At 38.5% G+C, this 23,557-nt stretch overlaps 1 protein-coding gene across 4 annotated transcripts in view; it reads left to right on the top strand.

Moving 5' to 3' along the window:
* The first annotated feature begins 4,223 nt into the window (after window positions 1-4,223).
* The window catches only part of Nova1 (NOVA alternative splicing regulator 1), a 134,449-nt gene continuing 115,115 nt past the window's right edge, over window positions 4,224-23,557 (top strand). For 2 of the 4 annotated variants that reach the window (XM_090345323.1, XM_090345322.1), the window contains exons 1-2: window positions 4,224-4,792; window positions 6,902-7,045. In XM_090345323.1, the coding sequence (XP_090201449.1) occupies window positions 4,657-4,792; window positions 6,902-7,045 (280 nt within the window). In that variant the 5' untranslated portion in view covers window positions 4,224-4,656. Of the gene's footprint in view, window positions 4,793-5,576; window positions 5,763-6,901; window positions 7,046-23,557 lie in introns of those variants that run through there. The other 2 variants (XM_090345325.1, XM_090345324.1) reach the window with 2 other exon arrangements.

Genomic DNA, 23,557 nt, shown 5'->3' with positions numbered 1-23,557 from the left:
TTCAACATGTCAATTTATGACTACAATGCATCTCAAAGTCTACCCTGCATCATTCTCCCCTATCTCTTCTAACCTTACTCATCATCCAGTTTTTCAAGTCAATTTTCACATAGATGCACTCAACAGTTTAACTGCATTATTCCACCCTTTATGTATTTTTTCTTGAAAGAAACAATCTTTGTTACTGAAAATAGATGATCTATGTCAATATCACCAACCCTACAATAGGATAACTACTAAAGATTAAGAATTTTGTTCTTCACATTTATATCATTTTCTACAGGTGTGATCCTAACACAACTAATAATGCAACTAATTCATAATGAGCTTATTCTATTGTATCTTCAAGTTTTAGAACGCATTTGGTGAGTTCTCAGTTGCTTAAAGACAACCTTATTTCATTCTAGAGAAAAAGTAATGTGCCTATATTATAGTTTTTAAAGAGTTCATGCGAGCAGATAATTTAGGGCATAAAAAGTACATCCCATATTGAAAAGTTCATGCAAGCAACTAATTTACAGAAAAAGGAATGTATATTTATATTTACATATATTGAGAATTGTGGTGCTTTTACAATTTCTTCATTTGTATTAGCTGATATAAAATGCAGAGAACAGCAGGCAATAGATTCATTTTTGTCTATCATATCAGGATTGTAGAGGCATATGCAGTGGGAATCAAGTCACTATACATTTTTATTGGTAAAGGGTGATGTACAGAGGAGTTATTTTCATGAGTTGTGTAATGAGTACTCCTTTTCTGAACAATATCCAACATCCCTCGCTCTCTCCCAGTTTTTTCCCTCTCATCCCTATGCACAAATTGTATAGTTCATTTTTAAGTGTCTTGTGAGTACCACTCTAACTATATATATATATAATAGATATCAAAATATAAATATATTTAAACCCACGGAACTCTAAGGAATTAGAAGTGACTCATAAGTACTGATAACCTTCATTCTGACGAATCCTCTTTTGTTTGACCATACTCTGGAAAATACTCCGTATGTTCTAGCATAGCATAACAATTCCATCCACATTAAAAAAAAATGTCTGCTAGTGGGCTCTATAGAGTGGTAAGTAGTATTTAAATAACTCCATAGAGAGAAATAAGATAGAAATAAGTACCATAAAAATATGATGTGAGTATTCCTTCAGAAGCATATTTATAAGAGAATTTAAGTTAGAAGATTCACTCTCGACCTTACAAAATTATTATAACAAATATTTTCAGTACTAATTAAGAAATATTTTCTTTGTAAAAATTGTTAAATTGCATCTCTCCAATCCAAGCACAATCCTTTCCCAGTTTGACACTGCATTCAACTCAGCAATGTGCTATGTCTTAGTTATGTTTGTCCCTTGTCTTTTATTGTTTCCAAATACTCCAGTGCCAAAAACTAAATTTTCCCACCAAGTTTTCATTTACACATATCCTCATACATTTTTGTACAATTTGCAGAGCACTTTGAGCAATTTCTGGCATCAAGTTTTTATTACTTGTACTAGGTATTCCAAATCTTGTTTAATTTTTTCTTAATCAATGCTTCATTTTTTTAACCCAACCCTGTGTGTAAATCATCTTTATTTTTGTCGTGTCATAATTTGCTACTCTGGATTTTGACTTATAAACCTTTATCATCATGTACCAATCTGTTTTCCCTTTTTTTCAGCTTTCAGTGTTTTATTCTCGATGGGGCAAGTGTTCTTCACACCCCAGCTAGAATTTTACTCTCAAACTGAACATTGCAGTCCTCCTTTTCAGTAGATTGTGTTTTATAGTTCAATATTTAAAAGGCACCATAAGTTCCGCCTAGAGTAGGGCTAGTATTATTTGACACTCCATTTTCAATCTATCAAGACCCTCCCTCCCTCCTTCTTTCTTTTCTTTCTTTTTCTTTCTCCCTTCCTTCCCTATGACTGACTCTCTCTCTCTCTCTCCCTCTCTCCCTCTCCCTCTCCCTCTCTCTTTCCTGGTTATTGCCTCAGATACCAATGTAGTCTTCGTTTGAATATCATATAATTGTAGGGACGTCCCTTCTTGGTCTAGCTTGGTCATGTTTCCAGTGGAATTACTACAGTGGAAAACACAGAACAGGGTCTGTGTTCTGGAAACCTTGCCCATGTGTATCCATTTTCTTAAAGCATAGAATACTTTGTCACATCTATGAATTCTGAGAGCTGGAGTGGCAGCCTGTGTGTTAAATGGGGGAGGAGGAGAAACCCTGAAGCTTATGTCCACTGCAACATTGAAGAAGACAACTGTGGCCTGCGGAAGGTCTGAGTTCGGAGTTATAGCGGTAATGTTTATCACTGTGTAACTTGGATGAACCCCTAGCCATGTTTCACACTAGCGTGCCTCTAAGCATGTGTGGGGAGCAGACGGTATCCTGCCTGCCATGGACGTAACGTGGAAAGGAGATGGCTTGCGGGGCGGGGGTGGTGGTAAACCTTCAATAAACTAGAAACACGGTCACGATTAGAACAGCTGGGGAAGGACCTGAAACCAGTATTTCAGAGTCTCCAGCCCAGATTCTCCCGGCATCCTGGCGCATCGGGAATAATTAGAAGGACTAACTCTGATGCCTGACCTTGAGCCAGAGGTTTGTTTTTTTTCCCCCCCCTGAAGTTCAGTGTGGTCATCAGGAAAGCAAAGGTCTGGGCTTAGATGGTCTCCGAGGTCCTCCCAGAGTCCGTGCATTCCACCGCAGATCCACCCCTCCCCCTGAGTGCGGGGGGCTGTGGACCGGGTTTGGGAGCCACCCCAAGATCTGTATGGGGGGGGGGGACGTGCACACCGCCCTGGCTTGGCTTTGTTTTTTCCCCTTTAATTCCCACATCGGTATTTGTGCAGGATGTGGTGGTGTGTGCACGCTCCGCCGTGGCCCGTCTCCAGTCTGCGTCTGGTGGAGACCCTCGTCTCGCTGGCTCCCTTGATTGAGGTGTCTGTTTATTTATTTATTTAGATCGTGGCTGGGTCTGGAAGGGATGCCCGGCCGTCGGGGGACCATCCAAGTCCCCGCCACCCCTCTGGGGTCACCACCCAGTGAGGGTGACACCATCTCAGGGGAGGAAAGCGCTCCTGGCTTGGACATGCTCATTCACATCCTTTATGGAACTCTTAAAAAAAAGAAAAAAAAAACAACCACAAAAACTAGTGAATGTGGCTGGAGTCCCGGGGCCCCGCTCGGCCGGACGCCGTCCCTCCCGCCGCCCGCGGTCACCCGGACACCCTTCCCCGACCGGCCCCGGCGTCCGCGGCTCCGGGTCCCCGGCCGACCCGCCTCGGGAGGCCTCCCCCGCCGGGGTGCGGGGGCCCGGCGCGTCCCCGCCGGGGTCCTCCAGAACCTGTCCCACGCCGACGCGTGATTGGCTGGCACGCATGTCAGTCACGTCTCTTCCCCGCCCCGCGCGAGTCCGCCGACCCCCCTCCCCACCCCATTTCCCCCTCGGTTTCCGCGCCGAGGTACGTTCGCCCGAGCGAACGCGTTGCCAGGGACCGGTGACCTTTCACCTCCGCTTTCCCACGGGAGCGCCGGGCAGGGGGAGGGGGGGAGGAGTGGTGAAGGGGGGGGCAAGGAGAGGCTCCGGTCCTCGCCGACATCCGCGCGCGCGCCCGCCCGTCCCGCGCGCCCCACGCGCACGCGCACGCCCCCCGCCCTCTCCTCTCCCCCGCCCGCCCGCCCCGCGGGCTGAGGCGGCGGCGGCGGCGGCGGCGCTGCTGAGAGGCAGGGACCCGAGCGCGAAGTGTGTGGGAGTCTACGAACTCGAGCCCTCGCTCCCCTCCCCTCCCCGCCGCCGTCCCCTCCCTCCCTCCCTCTCCCCCTCCCTCTCGCCCTCCCCCTCCGTTCCACACACACACGCGCGGGAGAAATAATGAGCGAGCTCGGGCGGCAGCAGCAGCAGCAGCAGCAGCGCCGAGCAGCCCAGGCGACGGCAGAACCGTTCCGGCGGCGGCGGCAGCAGCGGCCCCGGCAGCAGCAGCAGCGGCAGCAGCAGCGGCGGCGGCGGCGGCAGCAGCAGCAGCGGCCCCGGCAGCAGCAGCAGCGGCGGCGGGAGCGGGCGCAGCGCTAGCGAGCGCGGGGGAGACACCGGCCGCCGGGCCCCCGGGCGCCGCGCGCCTTCCGCGGGCTCCGGCCTCCCGCGCCCCCCGCTCCTTCCCCACGCCCCCCTTCCTCGCGCTCCCCTCCTCCTCCTCCTCCTCGCGGCGGCGCCCCGCGCCCCGCCGCTCCCCTCCTCCGGCCCGCCCGCGCGGCCCCCCGCTCGGCGCGCGCCTTTCTTCTCCGCCCGCGTCCCCGGCCGCCCCCCTCCTCCTCCCCCGGCGGCGCGGCCGGCACTGCAGCGGCTCCGCACCCCGCCCCCTCCCCCGTGAGCGCCGGCCCGCCGCGCCGCGCCGCTCCCCCGGCACACACCACACCACCACCACCACCACCGCCACTCCACCCGGGAGCCCCGCACGCGGGAAAAAAAACCCAAAAAAAAACCAAAAAGAAAAAGAAAAAAATACAAAAAAAAAAAGAAAGAAAGAAAGAAAGAAAGAGGGGGGAAAGAGAGCCAGAGCCCGGGGGGGAGGAGAGAGAAGCGGCCGCCCGCGGGGACCGCCGCCGGCCCGCGCCCGCGCCCTCCGCCCCGGCCGCGGCGAGGAACTGCAAACATGATGGCGGCAGCGCCCATCCAGCAGAACGGGACCCACACGGGGGTGCCCCTAGACCTGGACCCGCCGGACTCGCGCAAGCGGCCGCTGGAGGCCCCCCCCGAAGCCGGCAGCACCAAGAGGACCAATACGGGCGGTGGGTATCGCTTCCGCCTCCCCGCCGCCGCCCCCTCCCCCGCCGCCGCCCGCCCTCCTCCCCGCCCGCCCCCTCCCCCTCCCCCTCCTCCTCCCCGCCGTCCGGACACCTCCACGCCGGAGCCGAGCCGAGCCCGGCGGCTCCCGCGCCCCCCTCCTCCCCGTGCACCTGCCCCGCGCCTCGCCGGCCCGTCCTCCCTCCCTCCCTCCCTCCCTCCCTCCCCCCATCCACAGCCCCCCCTCCTCTTCCACGGCACATTTCCATCTCGGTGTTTATCATTCATCAAAATGGCGACCAGGTTTTTCTGAATAAGACCTATATCTTTTTTTTTTCTTTTTTGCATTTTTTTTTTTTTCCCTCCCTAGGTCGGTGGTGGAGGCCGACCGGTTTGAAAAGTATTCCGAGACCTGGGGAGGAGGGGGAGGAGGTGGAGGAGGAGGAAGGGGAGGAGGAGGAAGGGGAGGAGGAGGGCCCCCTGAGTTGAAGTGTGTTGGGGTGGTGGTGGTGGTGGTTGGATGGCCGCCCCGAAGATGCGCGCTGCGTGGAAACAGTGTGATGAAATAAATAAATAAATGAATGAACGTGGCCGCGGGGTAGCGGCTGGCGAGCCAGCGAGCGGGGCTCTGGAGAGAGTTTGCGCCTCTGTCCAGCCCCCGGGGCTGCCGCTGCGCTGCCGTGCCGCCGCCGCCGCCGCCGCCGGGCCACAAGTAGTCGAGTGTCCCCCACGCCCGCGCGCGCCGGCGCCGGCCCGGCCGCGCTCCCCGGCCCGCACGCGGCCGGCCTCGCCGCCCCGGCTCCGGGGGTGCGCCTGCCCGGGCGGCGGGGGGGGGGGGTGGGAGTCTGGGACGGTGACTCGGTGTGGTTCACCTCCTCCCGCGCTTCCCGGAAGATGAGTGATAACGGGACCCGGCTCGCTTCTTCATTTGCACTGGAGTCATCTTAACAATGCATCCAATGCATCGAAGCCGAGGTGAAGCCTGTCCCCAGCGCGTTCCTGAGCAGTGGAGGAGGGGTGGGGGCGGTGGTGGCCTGGAGAGGGGCAACCTCGCAGGGTGTGGAATATTCATGCCGCCTTCCGAGAGAGGGGGAGAGACAGACAGAGAGAGAGGAGAAAAGCTGGATTTGCCGGGATGTGTTCCTATTTAAGACATTGCGAGGAATGAAAGTTAATGGAGTTGGGCTTTGCGAAAAGCTGTATGGCTTATGGTGGTCTTTTTTTCCCCTTAATTATTCTTGGTTTCTCGGCCCCACGGTGTCCCTTCTGAGGTCCTTTTGGCGGAAATGAGCATGCATTCTCTATTTGGTCACTTTCAAGTGTATTTAGTGTCGCTGGCTCCTAAGCTTTTTAGGGTTTTCAGAATTCTTCCTAAGGTCCTTTAATTAATGAGCTTAGGAGAGATCATAGTAGACTAAGAAGTGCTAAAGAAATACATCAGGATTAGTTAGATTTCTCAGTCCACCCCCCTTGAGTTTTTTTTTTTCTCCTTCTCTCTCTCTCTCTCTCTCTTTTCACCCTGCCACTTACTGAAGGCTTGGAATACACCCTACAGTTTGGGTGGATTATTTGGTAGGAGAACGGTTGTTTTCAGGCTTTAAGTAGGATATAGGCACGGGCTAATGTGTGTTTGCTAATGACAAACAAATTCATCTCATCATTATTCACATTCTTAGGATCTTTTTCTTCTTCAAGATGTTAAGTGAAGGTTTGTCTTTTTTTTTTTTTTTAAATCTTTGAAGTTACGTGAAAGGGTCAGTTCTTTTTATTTTGCCATAGTAACCACAGATAGAACTGGAAGACTTCCATGTTTGGAATAACAACTGGAATTTACTCATCAGTTTCTGCGATACTGCAAAAATATTAGAGCATGTTGGATTTGAGTTCCAAGTTGGAAAGTATAAACCCCAGAAAAACAAAACGGCATACGTTTTGTGTATATTTATTTGTCGGCGAAGTAGATGTATTGTAATTCTTGTGATACACTTATTTTCAATCCCGTTTCTTGCAGCTACATGCCCAGTGCTTTTCCTTGCTGTTCTCTCTTGCGGGTGGAGTGGGGATACAGAGTGAAAATACCATGTTAACCGAATATATTTCTTTGCGTTTTTCAGAAGACGGCCAGTATTTTCTAAAGGTTCTCATACCTAGTTATGCTGCTGGATCTATAATTGGGAAGGGAGGACAGACAATTGTTCAGTTGCAAAAAGAAACTGGAGCCACCATCAAGCTGTCTAAGTCCAAAGATTTTTACCCAGGTAGGTGCATTGGTGGAGAGATTGTTTGATGATTCCCAAGGAAGGAATTGGAAGATCTACCTATGTTGTGTGCTGTCTTGGAAAAAAAAATATCAAGTAATAGTGAAGACTTAAATATTGCTCTACTAGAGTTTATAGACTTACATATTGCTGTATTAGAGTATACTGTGGACAAATTTTTTTCAGCTTAATTGCATTGATGATGGTGTCTCTTCATATAGTTGATATACTGTGTATGTAATTTAGACTAATTGCAGTATCATTCTTGTACATATTTCTGAGTAGTTCTTCTTAGAAAAACTTACAAGTGTAAAGTTAGAAACCTGGACAGCTGGCTTCAGGAAATAAGATTCTTCTGAAGTTTTCAGACCTCATTGTAATAACAATTAGTCTAGGGTGAATTCAGGAGTGGGGGTAGGGAGGCTTCTTAAAGAATGGACCATTTACTTCTGAATCCATTATGTACCTCTTTCTGCTTCATTGCTTTGTTTGTTGGCCTTGGATGAAGAGGACAAGTGCTGCCTCTTCAGATTTTTAAAATATTTTTGTTTTAATGTAATTGGGATGAGAGAATTTGTTGTATTATGGAAGGAGGAAAAGCGATGTTTTAAAATTTGTGTTCCTTAAGAGCCATATTTGATTAAAAATGTCTGTGGTTCAGTAGCCTCCTGGAGTATTGCAAGTTTGTTGGGTTGTGTAATATTTTTGTTTTGTTACTTTTTGGTGTTATCTCTACTTAGTGGTATGCAGTTCTTCATGTTTTACCTTATTTTCTTTTAATAGCTTTTTGTTGCTTACATGGATGTACCTAAGTTTAATCGAGAACTCTCACTACTAGACTAGTGTAACTCCTACATTAAACCATTACTAGCTGGTCTGCTTTTACTTAGATCAAGCTCAAGCTCTCTGCCATTTGAGGGACTTACATTATCTCTGTGATTATACAAATATTAATTTCATACTTAGGGGTCTAATAACTATTTTTGTTCTGATGGAAAAGAAAAGCTGATAACATGTTTTCAGGGATTAATTCAGTTTGATAGTTCTTTAATACATCTGGCATCTAAGATAATTTGGAGAACTTTGTTTTTTTTTTTTTCTGTAGCAATTCCTTTGGTAGTAGAAATGAACCACTATGTCGGGGAAGATTATAGAATAATATCTCTAAAGTTTTTTTCCTGCAAGTGTAATTTTCCTGATGGCATTCCTGATCTGTGAAACTTTCTGTACACATTAGGAAAGTTTCCTGATCTATTCATATTTGTATATCTAACAGGTATACTATGAAAAAAATCAATATGGAATTGTGAAAACTCTCAATACAAATAAAAGCACTCAAAAGAGCTTGATTGCAGAATTAATAACGTGACAGTTCTAGGAAAAGAGCTGCAATAATAAATTAAATTCACTGTCAATAGATGAAAATGAAAAAGCTTTTTTGCATTATACATGAGGTGGTATCAGATGTGCAGGGGTGTTACAGAAAATTGGTGTTTATCAAGGATATTCCAAATACTAAATTAAATGCCTTTTCATTTGAATGTAGTTTATTTTCAGTGGGTTGGAAAGGGTGCACTGAAAATTAGATCTTTTGTTTTTAGTCCACTTAGCTTTGCATTTTTTTCTTATTGCATAGAAATTACTTATTTATAGGTCTGAGGCATATTATTTGTACAGAGCAGAATATCCTGTGGAAACAAGGGAAAGCTGGAATGTATTCAATAAGGTTTTGTGACTTTAGTGACGTAACCTGATCAAATGTGAGTTAAAATGTCGGATAAAAGAAGGCCCATACTTTGCCTGTAACAGGTGGAAACCAATCATACAGCATAGAATCAATTTTAAGGATAAAGTCTTATAGTTTGGAGGAAGTTTTAAGAATTTTGAACAGTTTATATTGCAGTATAATTTTAATCTGATTTAAATTGGCAGAGAACTTTCTTTCCTTCAGATAGATTTTAATTTTAATGTGCTGTTAGTTCCATACTTGAACATAGCCTGTGGAATTACCTAAGGTCTTAATACTCTTCACTATGAACAGCCTTGAGCTTCTTTCAATTGCTCTTTGTTGTACACCACACACACACACACACACACACACACACACACAGATACATAGATAGACTTGTGTGTATATATATATATATATTTTTATTACTTTTTTATTTTGCCCGTCTCAGAAAACCCAAATCATAAAATTGTGATTCATGTCATCGGATTATAAAGAATTTCAATAACCATATGCAATCATTTAGACACTAATTTTGTCTTTCAGATACGTATATGTGTATCTTTGTCTTTCATATTCTGATAAAATGAACATGTTGGTGTTTATTTTCTGTAGAATTTTTCTGTTTGTTCTTTGATAAGAAATATAAGAAACAAAATATATCTTTGTTGTGTAACATAAAGGATTTAGTCAAATTATCTGAAGTTTAAAATTGATGTAAGTGTTCCTTAGTGCTTAGTTGAATACTAAAGTATTTTTGGGAACTTTCTTGTGGAGATACAACACACAATAGAGTCACACTTTGGGAACATTTTAATACATTTCAACTTAAATAATTGCCACAGTTAAAAAAATATAGCCAATGTAGTTTCCTTAAATTTGTTTTTTATTTCTACATTCAGGTTTTATCTTTAATGTGTGGCAAACCGGTCTTACATTTCTTACATTTCTGAGCAACAATTTTTAAATTTTTTTGAAGTGATAAATTCATTTTTCATGTTAATTGGTATGAATTTAGAATTAGTACAGCAAGATAGCGTATTGCCTATTTCAGTGTATCCATGTATAACATATATAAATAAAATAGCAGGGCAATTGTTTGATGAAGAATTATAAAGTGTATTGTTCAATTACTCTAATCAGAAAAAGTGATTTGCAAGAAGATATGTTTTACACTTTTCTATATAATTGTTATTTAAAAATTTAATCTTCACAGAATACCGATATTACGGTGGTTTAGGAATGTATGTTGTTATTACTTTATTAGAGGAACTTAATTTATTTACATTTCTTTTATAAAGAGCTTACATTAAGTTGCTTGTAGTAAAAACAGCATTTTTCTCAGTTTGGGGATATGCATTTTCAGAATGTTGACAGTTTTCTTTTTAAAAATCTTTTATTCTTTTGTCTGGAGCTGTGCTTAGTTCACATTACTAAATATACTGGTTTTATCTGTTAAAATTCTTTAATGGATTGCTGAAGTAGGTAATTGGAGAATCTTACTGAATACTGGGAATAATAGCGGTCTGTAAAATATTTGCATGTTTTCCTTGGATGTGAGAACACTTTACAGTGGTACTGAATTACATCAGTCAAACAGGAATACTCCACTACAGAATTGGAATCTAGTATGTAATTTATATGGTTTTCATACTTGTGATCATAAAACTAGAATGTATTTTGTATAAATTATTTTCTCTTTTGGTCCTCAAAATTTGAATTTGATAGTCATTATGTCTAGATTTTAGTGCTTTGCAAGTTGGGTAATACATTTCTTTTTAAATCACAAGTTATTTATTCAATAATTTTTCTTAAACAATGAAAAAACAGAATGAAGTTGCTTTCAGTAAAAGAAATCTCTTAAAATATTTTTGGTGCCATAGTAGTATAATTGAGTGTTTAATTTAGCCTGTAGGATTGGAGTTTTATAAGAAGGATCATGTTTTTTGACAAGAAAAAGTTGATAATTTGGCTTAAAATGGATCATTTATGTCTATGTTATTGTCAGAAAAGTATTGATATTGTTAGTTTAATGTGAATACGTTCCTTACATCTTCTGAAAGTTAGAGCCTACTTTTCCTTTATTCTTACCTATAAAGCATCCTAAAAATTTATTGGTACACATTTAAGGCAGATTTAATACATATATAGAATTGTAATAAGCAGTGAAAACAAAAAAATTTACATCTTTGCTGAGTGCATTTAATAGGATAAACTACTACACTTGTGGTTGTAGTGTGATCGGAGTTACAAATGAAATGTTTTTCTTAAAATCTTAAAGTTGTATTGTTTACATGAAACACACTGCCATTGTTACAGGTGACCTTAAATTTTCCCTCATTATATCTTTAGTTGAAGGAAATATCTTTCAGTTAGACATTGCTATTGCTTGAAAATTAACTTTTTAAGAAATTCAAATAGATTTTCATGTTCTTTTTTTATATTTTGAGCAACAGAAATTCTGGGGAAGAACATTATTGACATAGCATATAGTATATGAACATTACAGAGTCTGCAAGATAGAATTTTTATACTTAACCTGTTTATGCAGGTGTTTTGTGACAAAGATTTTTAAGATAAATTAGCATAAGATATCTTAGCCTTCAGTTTACTTGATTTTTAAAAAATTTTATTTGGACAAATCTATCATTGAATTAACAAGTGATTGAAGATAGCAAATATATACTGATTTTTTTAATGAATTGTATAGTACAATGTCACTTTGACTATTAGTGTTTAAAGTCTATGGCTTGGAAAATATAGTTTATTTGAAACTTGTGACGTTTTAAGGAAATAGGCTGACATCATTGTCTTGGAAATAACAACCCAAAGGATTTCAAGAAGAATAAATTGTGTCATATATATGTATCAAGAGGAAAAAATGATCTATGTCTTAGAAATACTAAACAATTGGTGGCATTATGAGAAACAGAAATAGGAAGCAGTCAAAGACTTGTGAATTTTATAGTTGTTTTGTTTTGCTACACTCTAAAATTGTTGCTTTTTAAAATTACATGATACAGAGGCTATTGCTTAACATATATTATGCCACCTGTTAAGTAAAATCTAACGGCTAATAATATGCATTGTTTCTAACCATAGGGTTTAATTTTATTTTGTTTCTAGTTTGGTAGAACAGTGCTTTAAAGCACATTTCAAAATTAAATGGGGGAACAGTGGTGGGAGATATGTGCTTGATTGCCATCTCATTTCCATCTTTGGATACAGCTCTAGCATAAAGTTAAATAACATCTGCAGAGATCTGACTGACAAACATCTCTCTGGGACTCATCATTGCAGCCTGCAGCAGGTGCATTCAGCTTTGCAGTCTTTTCCAAAAAGAGGTTAGTTTGTTCTAACATTTATCAGTAGACCAGTGGGAGCAAGTGACTTGAGAGAAGAGTTGTTTGTCACTTGTCCAGTGCTGGAATACTACAGGTAATTGGAATGGACTGGTGGGACCTACAGCAGTGTATATCTCACATTGCACTGCAGCTGCTATGGAGCTTAATTAACCTGACCCTCAGAGACTGATGTGTCATGGTATAAAACGCAGTGTGCAAGAAAGGAAGCAATATTTTTTAATATTTCTGATATGAGGCTGGTGAGGTTTTCATTTTCTCCATCTTAAATTTTAAAGGTCCACCATCAGATCTCTTCCACTTTTATTTTAGACATATTTCAAATGGGATAGATTTCCATGATTCAGATAAAATGTACGTAGGAAGATGCGAAAGTTTAAGATATAGAAATCAGATTATTGAAGAGCCATTGAATTCTACAGGTGCCTTTTTAATTCACGAGAGTGGAGATAAGTCGCAATAGTTTCTGGCTTTAAAAAATTAAATTACATTGTAGCATTTGCTTGTTTATATTTATAAGAGAAACAACTAATGCAAAACTCAGGTTTTGTCTTTTAAACATATGGATGGCTTTGGAAACTAAACTTGACATAGTTTTTAAAAAACTATTCCAACAAATAAGATAGATGTACTATATTCAAAATATTTGTATGATGCTAGATCTTGATACTGTTTTTAATTTTCTGATTTAGTTGATGCATCCACTTAAGAGTTTGCTTCCATAATATCTAAGGAAGTTCTTAGGTGTTCTAGTGCATTCCCCTAAATACAGATATTTGAATGGAAAATAGTTCTCAAGGTAAAATGTCATCACATTTAATCTGGCTGGATTTTAAAATAATTTGTAATACACCTGACACTTAACAGTTTCTGTGTTGGAATTTGTCATTTGGATTTTTCTGTCAGCTTTGTTAATTTTATTTTTTGATATACATTGACTATAATTTGCCAATTATCTAAGAGTAATTAAATTTAAGACTTTGCATCGATTTCTTTTATCTAATCGTTTTCATAGCGTTTGTGCTTTTCCAGAAGGATTTTTTTTTACTGGTATTGGCAATATCTAATCGATTATAAGGATGCAGTTTGCAAGAAAGTTTTAATTTTAGTTATGAATAGTTGGTACGTGATTTGTAATTATTGTTTTCAAAACAAGCTCCAAGATAGTCTAGAGATCAACAGAACTATATCCACATATTTGGACATAAATTAGGTTATTTTTCAGTGGAAGTTTTTCATTTTTGATATCATAAACTATTCCTTATCAGTGATCAGTATGAAAATAATGACTTCAGATTTCTCATATACATCACCATTCTTTTTAACGTTTTGCTGAGGAAGACAAAAAGGGATAAACATTTTAATTAACAAAGTAATGAAAGAAGTGATAATTTTTGATACAGTTTCAGTATTTGGTAAGTTCCAAAGCACAGTATGTATATCATTTTCCATGACAAAATTTGGATTATGAAGAAACATTCTCTCTTTATTCCATCATTGATATTTTCTGTTTCCTGGTAGGGCCTGTCACAGCATCCTGACAGCACCATATAAATAGTGAAATCAGTATCTTGAGGGTCTTTTGTTTTGTTTTGTTTTGGCTTGGCTTTTTTATGTATGATATTATTTTTATCACCTTAATTTCACTAATATCATATACATTTTGTATTTATGAGAATAAAATCATAGAACATTCATTTACATTCTTAGTTGTGAGATCTATTCTCTTTTCTATATTTTTTATTGTAATTAATAGAAGGGTTACATGATATTTGCCAGATAGATGTTGCATTAATTCCCATACATTGATACCCTTTCACATGTCTTGGTCCCCATTTCCCTCCCTCCACCCCCTCCCCTCATCTTGTTGGCTTTTTTTTAAAAATTGTCAGGATAATGTATAGAGGGGTTACAGTTAAATTCATCAGGTAGTAGGTGCATTATTTCTCACACATTGATACCCCTTTTCATGTTTTTGTCCTCATTCCTCTTCTCCCCATCCCTAGAATGTAAATGTGGCTTAGTGGTACAATGCTTGCCTAGAATGCATGAGGACCTGGGTTCTTGAGTTTTTAACAGCAAAATGACTTAAGTAATGTGATTTGGTATAGAAAATAGAACACTTTTGTCCATTTAATAAACTTACTTTATATCTTAATATTACTTTTTTATTTTTAGATCAGTTTACCTTTAGATCAGTATACCTTTAATTCTTAATAAAATTTATTACAAACTCAGTAATTTTAAATTTTAAATGGCTGCATTATTTTCCTTGTGAAAGAACACATTTTATGAAGTCTTCTACATTAATGTTTTTAAAACAATTTTAATTTTTTTGTTGTCAGGGTATAGATAGGTCACAGTTATATTCATCAGGTAGTGGGTACATTACTTCTTCAACATTGATACCCCTTCCCATGCTTTTCTCTCACTTTCCTTCCTCTACCCTCTTCCAATCATTCTTGATTTTCCCCTTCCCTTCCCGATTTCAAATGAACAAATAAATGTATATACAGTATACCAGGTACTAACATCAGATACAGTAACAACATGATATAAACCATTACGGGAATGATTTTTTGAGGATAGTTTTCCATTGAAAGCTTCATAATTCTATCTGTAGGCTGACTTTTCACACCATGAGTTTGATGAATAAAATTTCAAGCCTTAGATTCTTTTTAAAAAATCATTTTGAAATTAGATTATTTTTACTTAAGTGGTTAATCATTTGTTTCTGTAGATCTAGACTGAGAATTACTTTAAGACTCAGTGTTTTGTGGGAAGGATGGAGAAGAAGAAATTTCACAGAACTGGAGGAATATACTGTTTGTTTCTATATATTTTTGTTTGTTTTGTGTTGCTAAATATTTTACAATAATAGCTCTTTTTCACTTATTTTCTTCTCAAAATACCTATTCTTTTAAAGAATTTATTATTAGAAACAAATGTGTACTTTCTTAGAGAGTTTGTCACATACTTTAGTCTTAATTTTGTTTTTATAATTTATGTTTTTGTTTTTCTGAGGTTAACTTCTGATTGCTTAAAATGCACGAAAGTATTTTAAAAACTAGTCTAATCATTTAATGTTTCAATCTGTCTGGAAGCTTTTCTATTGATATTTGTTATGCATATTATCAGATGCTCTTTATGAGTCTGGTCACAGGCAGTTACTCAATTCCCATATCTTAGAGTATTTTTCTTTCTTTTTTTTTTTTTTTTGGCCAATCCTGGGGCTTGAACTCAGGGCATGAGCACTGTCCTTGGCTAACACTCTCCCACTTGAACCACAGCACCACTTCTGGCTTTTTCTATGTATGTGGTACTGAGGAATCGAACCCAGTTATTAATGTATACAAGGCAAGCACTCCACCAGTAGGCCAAACTCCTGGCTGAGTATTATTTTGTTAATCAAAGAAATACAGGCAATTTTCTTTGTTCTGTTTTGAGAAATCATATTTCTTGTCTCCTTAAATATTATTTTGGATTTCTTTTTTCTGTTTTGTGGTATCTCCATCAGAGGCTTACTGAAAATACTGAGGGGCAACCAAAAGTCCATTTGAAGAACTGAGGGAAATGGTAGAATTGTGAAACTAGATTACAAGTGATGGAGTTTAGCTTTGATCACTCTAAAACTTAACAATTGAGAAAATCAAAGTGACAGGAGAGTATAAGTGATTTATTTATGCAAAGTCTGTGTGTGTGTGTGTGTGTGTGTGTGTGTGTGTGTGTGTGTGTGTGTGTTGGATGTGTGTGGGGTAGAAGGGCAATGTTGGAGATTGAACTCAGAGCTTTAAGCTTGCCTAGCACACACTCTACTTACACTTGAGCCTCACTGCAGGCTTTTTTTGTTGTTATTTTTCAGAGAGTGTCTTGTTTAGTGTTATGGGACCATAACACATGCTACGATGCCCAGCTGCCTATTTATTGAATTGTCCTCTTGCCAGCTTTTTGCTAGAGCTGACATGGTTTTTTCTAAGGCCAGTAATTGTCCTGTTAACTTATAAATGCGTTTTTGGATTTGTGGAGCAAATATGGTCTCTTTTATGTATTTCTTGATGGATATGACTGATGAACTAAGTTATTACCATTCCTTCTCTCTAGTTTAAAAAATTAGTAATCTGTCAGGTACAAGTGGCTGAAACCTGTAATTCTAGCTTCTCAGAAAGTTGAAATCTGAGGATTGTAATTTGAAGCTAGCCTAATCCAATTAACCAGCAAAAAGGCAGAAGTGGAGCTGTGTCTTCAGGTGGTAGAGTGATAACTTACTGTTAAGGGATAATGCTAACTCTTGGGCTCAGCCTTAATACTGGCAAAAATAACAGCAAAACAAGTCTTAAGGCCCTTTCTTTTTTATAATTTTGATTGATTTGCTACGATTAAATCAAGAGATAGAATGTTCAATCTTTTCTGCATTTTAATGGAATAAAAGAATGTCACATTTTGTGTTTGATTTGTATGTTCTGATCATTTTTTGTTCTCCTGTATTTGTGCTATTTATTTTATCATATTTTGATTGGTGTGACTTCGTTATTTTTCTTAATATTCTGAACATTTCTTTTTAATATATGCTTTCTGAAATTTATTATTATTTAAAATTTTCCCACCTAGAGATTTTTTTTAATTGTATTTTATTGTGGGGATAATATATAGAGGGGTTACAGTTACATTCATCAGGGTAGTGGGTATATTACTTCTCAAGCTTTGATATCCCTTCTCATGTTTTATTCCCCTTTCCCTTCTCCTCCCCCCAGTCATCTTGTTTCCCCCTTTCCTTCCCTATTTCAAGTAAATAAGTGTATATATAGTATACCAGGTAACCAGATACAGTAACCACATGAGATTAATCGTAAGTGGAAAAAAATAGAGAAGAAATTACATTCTGTATTTTTCTTTCATTTTCCCTTGTATTATTTTTTTGAGGGGGGGCTGTGGATTAAACAGTATTGAGCTCTAAAATTACATAGATACACTGTTTGGCTTTTAAGGATTGTTATTATTATTTTTAGTCAGGCACTCATGGCTCATGACTGTAATCTTAGTTAATAAGGAAGCTGAGGTCTGAGGATCCCAGTTTGAAGCCAAGTTAAGGCTGGTAGGTCTTTTGAGACTCACCTCCAATTAATTACACAAAAGCCAGAATGGGGCCTTGGCTCAAGTGGTAGAGCACTCACCTTGAGCACAAAAGCTTAGGGACTGGACCAGGCCCTGAGTTGAAACCCCAACTAGTTCTATGGTCTTCTCTCCCTTCCCCCTCCCCCCCAAAAGATATATTTTATTTTTGGTTGCTTCATAAAAACTTTTCTCAGTGGTACATTTGGCTAGGCAGTCTTTTTGATTGGTTTAAAAAGGACAGAATAGTATGGCAAAAATAAGAACATACTGATTGGAAGACAACATAAAAAATATAGCTGAACTATTTAATTTTTTCATTTAATAACATTGTTATTTTTTTGTTGCCTGTCCATGTCACTAATTTGGTTCATCTGGTTAATTAGAATTATGCTACTGTTTTCATTGGATCATATATAGACTTAAGGATTATTTTCTAACATTGCTATAAAATTATTTAACGTGATGGATGTTCGTGTTTGTACATCATGGGGGCTGAATCTAGTGTCTTGAATATGCTGGGCAAAAACATTTACTATATGAGCTACCAAGTTCCTAGCCTTTGTGTTTGATTTATTTTGAGATAATGTCTTCGTATCTGTCCATGTCGGCCTCAAATTAACAATCTTCCTGCCTTCACTTCTGAGTAACTAGGCTAATAGGCTTGCCCATTCAGTTATTTAATGTGATTTTGAGGACTTCTACTCCCACAGCTTTAAAAAAATCATTGGTGATAGTGTTTAGTTATTCCACTTACATAATTGAGTTCAATCCATTTGAGTGGGGAATTTTGTCATCTCCACTGCATGCTGCTGTGTGTTCAACAGAGTATCCAATATGTCAGTCATAGGTGCCACTTGAAATTGAAATGAATGTATGAATCAGTTATTGTCCTTTTCTGTGAAGTATTTGTGTAATATCAGTATGGTAGGTGTAGATAAAAGAAAGGGAAAGATTGCTCAGGTATTAAGGAACATAAGTAAAGAGTGACAAATGTGTCCTATTCTGTAGGAAAGACACTGAAAGCCAGTCATACTCAAAACTCACCTCTATAAAGTGAACATCACCATTAATATACTCGAGTTCAGCAAGATGAGCTTAGTTAAGATTTAGTTGTTAATAAAGACATTTAAAGTAATGAATTGTTTTTACAAGAATTGATAGCTCCATCACATTAGTTCTTTTGGCCCACATGGTAAGTACAGAACAAGACATCTAGTAATTTTCTTGTGATACCGTGAAACTCAGGACTTAATCTGTCCTTTAGCTTTGTTGCTCAAGGCTAGTGCTCTACTACTTGAACCACACATTTATCTCTGAATTTTGCTGGTTAATTGGAGGTAAGAGTCACATGTATTTTCCTGTCTGGGCAGGCTTTGAATCACTGCCCTCAGATCTCAGCTTTCTGAGTAATTTTTTACAGGTGTGTGCTATGAGCCTCCGTCCTAAAATAACTAAACATTAGTAACCACTGAAAGGAAGATATTAAAGTGTGAGTTTTAATTATTTTACATTTATAACAATTTAAAATGATCTTCCTCATTTCGAGTGGGGAAGTTAACATAACTTTTGGGGGGTTTATTTCTTTAGTGAGTTATTTAGTTAGTTAGATGTGAGTAGTATTAATCCTGGGGCTTGAAGTCAGGGCCTGCATACTGTCTCTCTGTATTTTGGCTTATGTCTAGCAGTCTACCACTTGAGCCACAGCTCCATTTCTGGCTTTGTGGTAGTTAATTGGAGGTAAGAATTTCATGGACTTTCTTGTTCAGGCTAGCTTAAAACTGTGGATCCTCATATCTTAGCCTCCCGAGGTTACATGTGTGAGCCACAGGCGCCTAGAGTATTTTATTTTATTTATTTGTGTGTGTGCTAGTCCTGGGCTTAAACACAGGGCCTGGATTCTGTCCCAGAGTTCTTTTCTTCAAGGCTGATCTGATACTCTACCACTTACAGCTCTACTTCCCGCATTATTTTGGTGGTTAATTGGAGATTTTTCCCCCCAATTTTCTTTTATTGTCAGGGTGATATACAGAGGGGCTACAGTTAGATATGTAAGGTAGTGAGTGCATTTCTTCTTGAACCTTGTTACCCCTCCCTGTGTTGTTCTCCCTCTTTTCCTCCTAGTACCCCCTCCCAAGCTGTAAAGTTCAATTGTAGCATGATGTCTTGTGAATATCGCTGTTATATTGAGTTCACCCTTTGTCCTTTGTCTCTTATCATCTTGTGGTCCCCTTTCCTTCCCTAATTCAAAAAACAAATAAATGTATAGAGAGGTTTATCTCCGTGGGTATTGTTTTTCATGTACTGTGTGAAGTTCTTTCTTTCTCTGTCTGTCTTTTTTCCCCTCTTATCATTTAATCCCATTGTTACTGTACCTGACTTCAGTACCTGGTGTTCTATATGTTCCATGGGTTTTCTTGCCCATACTGGCTTTGAATCATAACCTTCATATCTCAGCCTCCTAAAAAGCCACCAACACCTAACCCATTTTCATAATTTTAATAGATTTCTTATTCTACTTTCATACAAATGCACAAAATATTAGAAGTTGGCATTCAGCTGGCTACCTCTCCTGCTTTTTTGTGGTTGCTGTGCCCAGATTTTAACCATTTGGGGGCATTTCTTGTGTTCACTTTGGGCTAGATCTCAATATATGATGACCTGAAAAATCCTTCTTCCACCCAATGAAACAAGAACAATATGTATGTCTGCTTTTAACAAAGTGTGGTACTTGTGGTAAAGGGACAATTATGTCTACAAGTTGAATTACCAGTGATTTCAAAAAATGAAAAACCTTGTTCATTTTACAAATGAAAAAACCCAAGAAACAAAAACCTGATTTTCTGCATAAGAATTAGAAATACAATCAAGGTTTGATTTCTATTAAAAGGAAAAGACAAAGGGAAAGGTGAGGGGACCAAGAATATGAAATAGAAATGCTATGGAGTATGAGTTGTACATAGTTCAACAATTATATGCTTACTGCAGATGTAAGAACAAAATGTGGAGAACCAGGAAAGATCATATGGTTAAGGAATGCTTTAAAAGATATGAGAGCTGTGGAGCTAGAAATCTGCATTTCACATTGTTACCTTTAATACATACAGTTCTCTGTGCTGATCTCTTTAAAGTTGGTAGATTGAATGTTTGAATGGTTTCTGGAACTAGTTGGCTTCTACATACTGTACCACCTTAAAATCATGTATTTGATGAAAGTTTCCTTATTAAATTCTTTGACCATGTAGGCCTGTCTACCTTTCCTGGGGAATGGAAAGATGTACACTTTTTTTTGATGAAAAAATTAGTGATTTACAAAGTATGTATTATGTGTGTATCTGTTTTTAATGTGTAAATCTGATGCCATTCAAATATCAAAGCTATAGTGTTAGAAACATTGTTATGCCAATGAAAGATGAAAATTAAATACTGTTTGTTAGTAAATTCTGTTTTAGAGTTGTTTCTTTTAAATTTTGTTTTACTACAAAGATTTGGCAGGATTTTCTATCATTCATAAGTAATTATTTAGAAAAGAGTCAGTCTTAATTGATAGTCTTCTCAAATTCAAATGAGTTAAAAGTGATGAAGTACGGCACTGTTTTTTTTTCATTTTGAAAATGGGTTTAAAAATTCAAGTATTTATACTGGTTTGTGGAATTATTGGCTAGTTGTGTAGAGAAACATTAAAAAATTGAACAGCTGAAGTGACATTAAGCACCAGATGGGGATTTAAAATAAAAATATTCACTGTGTAATCTTTATGTGCTGTTCACAATTCAGTAATACCAGTTATTTAATTCAAGGTTGTACTCAACATTTTTAAAAAAGCATTCAAATATCTAATATCTATGACATATACAACATGACATCATTTCATAACGTGATAGGATTTCATGATGAGTATTCAACATAGGTGTATACATTTTCTTTTTGGAATCAACGTAGTTGTCTCTGAGACAAATTCAGGAACTATTAAATTAAAATATTGTTACAAAATAATATTTAGACTGATTTTTTTTAACTATCCTGAGACTTAAAACTGACTTGCAAGTGCCATGCTTCCTCACCATTTTTTATTTTCAACGTAGAGCCTTGTTTTTATGCTAAAGCTTGTCCTAATAGACCATCCTTCTACTGTATTTTCCTGAGGGGAGGATGACAGACCTCTACCACTCAGCTTAGCCATTGTGCTTTCCTGGTCCCCCACTCACTGACAGAAGAGGTCTTTTTTGGCACCAGCTGGTCTAGTCTAGAACTATATTTCCTCCCATCTCTACCTTCTTAAATAGCTAGGGTTATAAGCTCTAGCCTTTTTTTTTTTTTTGAAAGTATGTCTTGGAGATACTTGCGTAATTATTCTGTTGAAGAAAAGGTGTCTTACATTCAAGGCTTCATCACATTTTTATTTACAGTGATGTGTTTAACATCTCATTTAAAAATGAGTACAGCTTTTTATATGAAAACATAAACTAGGATAATGAGCTAGATGTGCCATATGTGGCAGTTCTATTTGGCAAGTATCTCAGATGCATGTTTAGTATGTTGTATTGCTAGTGTTAGTAATTTTACAATAGAAGGCTGTTCTCATGGAGCCTCTTGATGGATTCATAATTTCATAGAATCATTTTTTACCTTTTAGAAAAATCTTTTGTATTTGAACTTGTCAGTGGGATCTAACTTATTATTTGAAGTTTTCCAAAATGAATAAAATTTGGATATTAACACACAGGAGTGTCATTATTATATATATATATATATGTACACACACACACATACACACATGTCCACACATATACACAAAGGCATATATTACAGTTTTGTGAAGGGTCAGCAATGTTAATATACCTACCTACAGTGGTCAAAATGACTTTACAAAGTGAGGAAAATTGAGAGACTGTTACTTTTAGAAAAATTATATACATGGATAGGAAAAACTTGGGGGTGGGGGGGAGGGTAATGGGACCAAGACATGTGGAAGGGTATCAATATATGTGAATTAATGCACCTTCTATCTGGCAAATATCATGTTACCCTTTTATTAAATACAATAAAAAAAAGAAAAAAAAAAGGAAAAACTTGGAAGTTCTGTGGTGTCTCCATAGAAAAGTCTTTAAAAGTAAACCGTTATAAATATTGACTTTTTTTTTTTTTTTGCCAGTCCTGGGCTTGCTCTCAGGGCCTGAGCACTGTCCTTGTACTTTCTCAAGGCTGAAGCTCCACTACTTGAGCCTCAGCACTACTTCCGGCTTTTTTCTATGTATGTGGTACTGAGGAATCGAACCCAGGCAAGCACTCTAACACTAGGCCAAACTGTTTCAAATACTGACTTTTTATGAAAAAATGTATTTCAGTTTTGTTGGGCAAAATGTTTTTGGATTTGTAAGAATACTGCCTTTATCAGTTACGACCCTTGAAATTATTGTATTTTATTAAAATAAGTAGAAATGCCACTGTAATGATAATAAATAATTTTGATAATATAAAGGGACAATTCTGATAAAACTATGCAAAAGAAATATTGTTTGTGGAAAATTTTAGAGAAGTTTTGGGTTTAAAAATGTTTCTAGAAAAATTACCTTAATTTAGTATGCTTTGCAAATTATATCCTTTAATGAGGCATATTCTTGAATTGTTTTTTATGTTCATATATATTTATGTTATCTCTACCAGAGTTCATGGTAAAAGTACTGATTGTGCTTTTCAAATTCATAAGGAACATACAACTAAAAGTTACTTCTTACCATTTATGGCTCAATTAGGTTGACTACTTTTTCTTCTATGGAAGTTACATAAATCAAAAGCTTGCCTTTGAAAGCAAAACTGTCCAAATTTGGAAAAATGGAGACATGCAAACCAACATGCTTCTCTGACCAGACCTGTGTATTCATAAAACCTTAACATTGGTGTATTTTCATGAGAATTCAGACTGATAATACACTTAAGATAGTTTGAAATTTTGAGGTTATTTATGTGAAATGATGTATTTGTTCTTGGTTTAATCCTGCAAGGTTTTGTTTTCTATTTTTTAGTTATCTTTAACCATTCAAGTTATTTTTGAATTATATATGTAAGATTAGAAAGAAATAATTTATACATTATTACATTGCCAAATCATTCTACTAGTACTAATATAGTTTTTTTTTCAAGAAAAAAATAATACAGAGTTCATTTAGTGTAACTATAACTCAGTTCACTATGTTAAGGACTTCTATGCTATAAATCAGATTAGACCACACTTAGAATCCCAGCTCTGTTATTACTAGATGTTTAAGTTTAGTCAGTCTTCAAATCCTCTTGGAACTGCAGTTGTCTCAT

This window comes from Megascapheus bottae, chromosome 14 (assembly GCF_031878675.1).
Source record: "Megascapheus bottae isolate mThoBot1 chromosome 14, mThoBot2.hap1, whole genome shotgun sequence".
NCBI classification, from domain to species: Eukaryota; Metazoa; Chordata; class Mammalia; order Rodentia; family Geomyidae; genus Megascapheus; species Megascapheus bottae.
The sequence above is the reverse complement of the archived record's forward strand: the minus strand, read 5'-3'. Positions and strand labels throughout refer to the sequence as shown.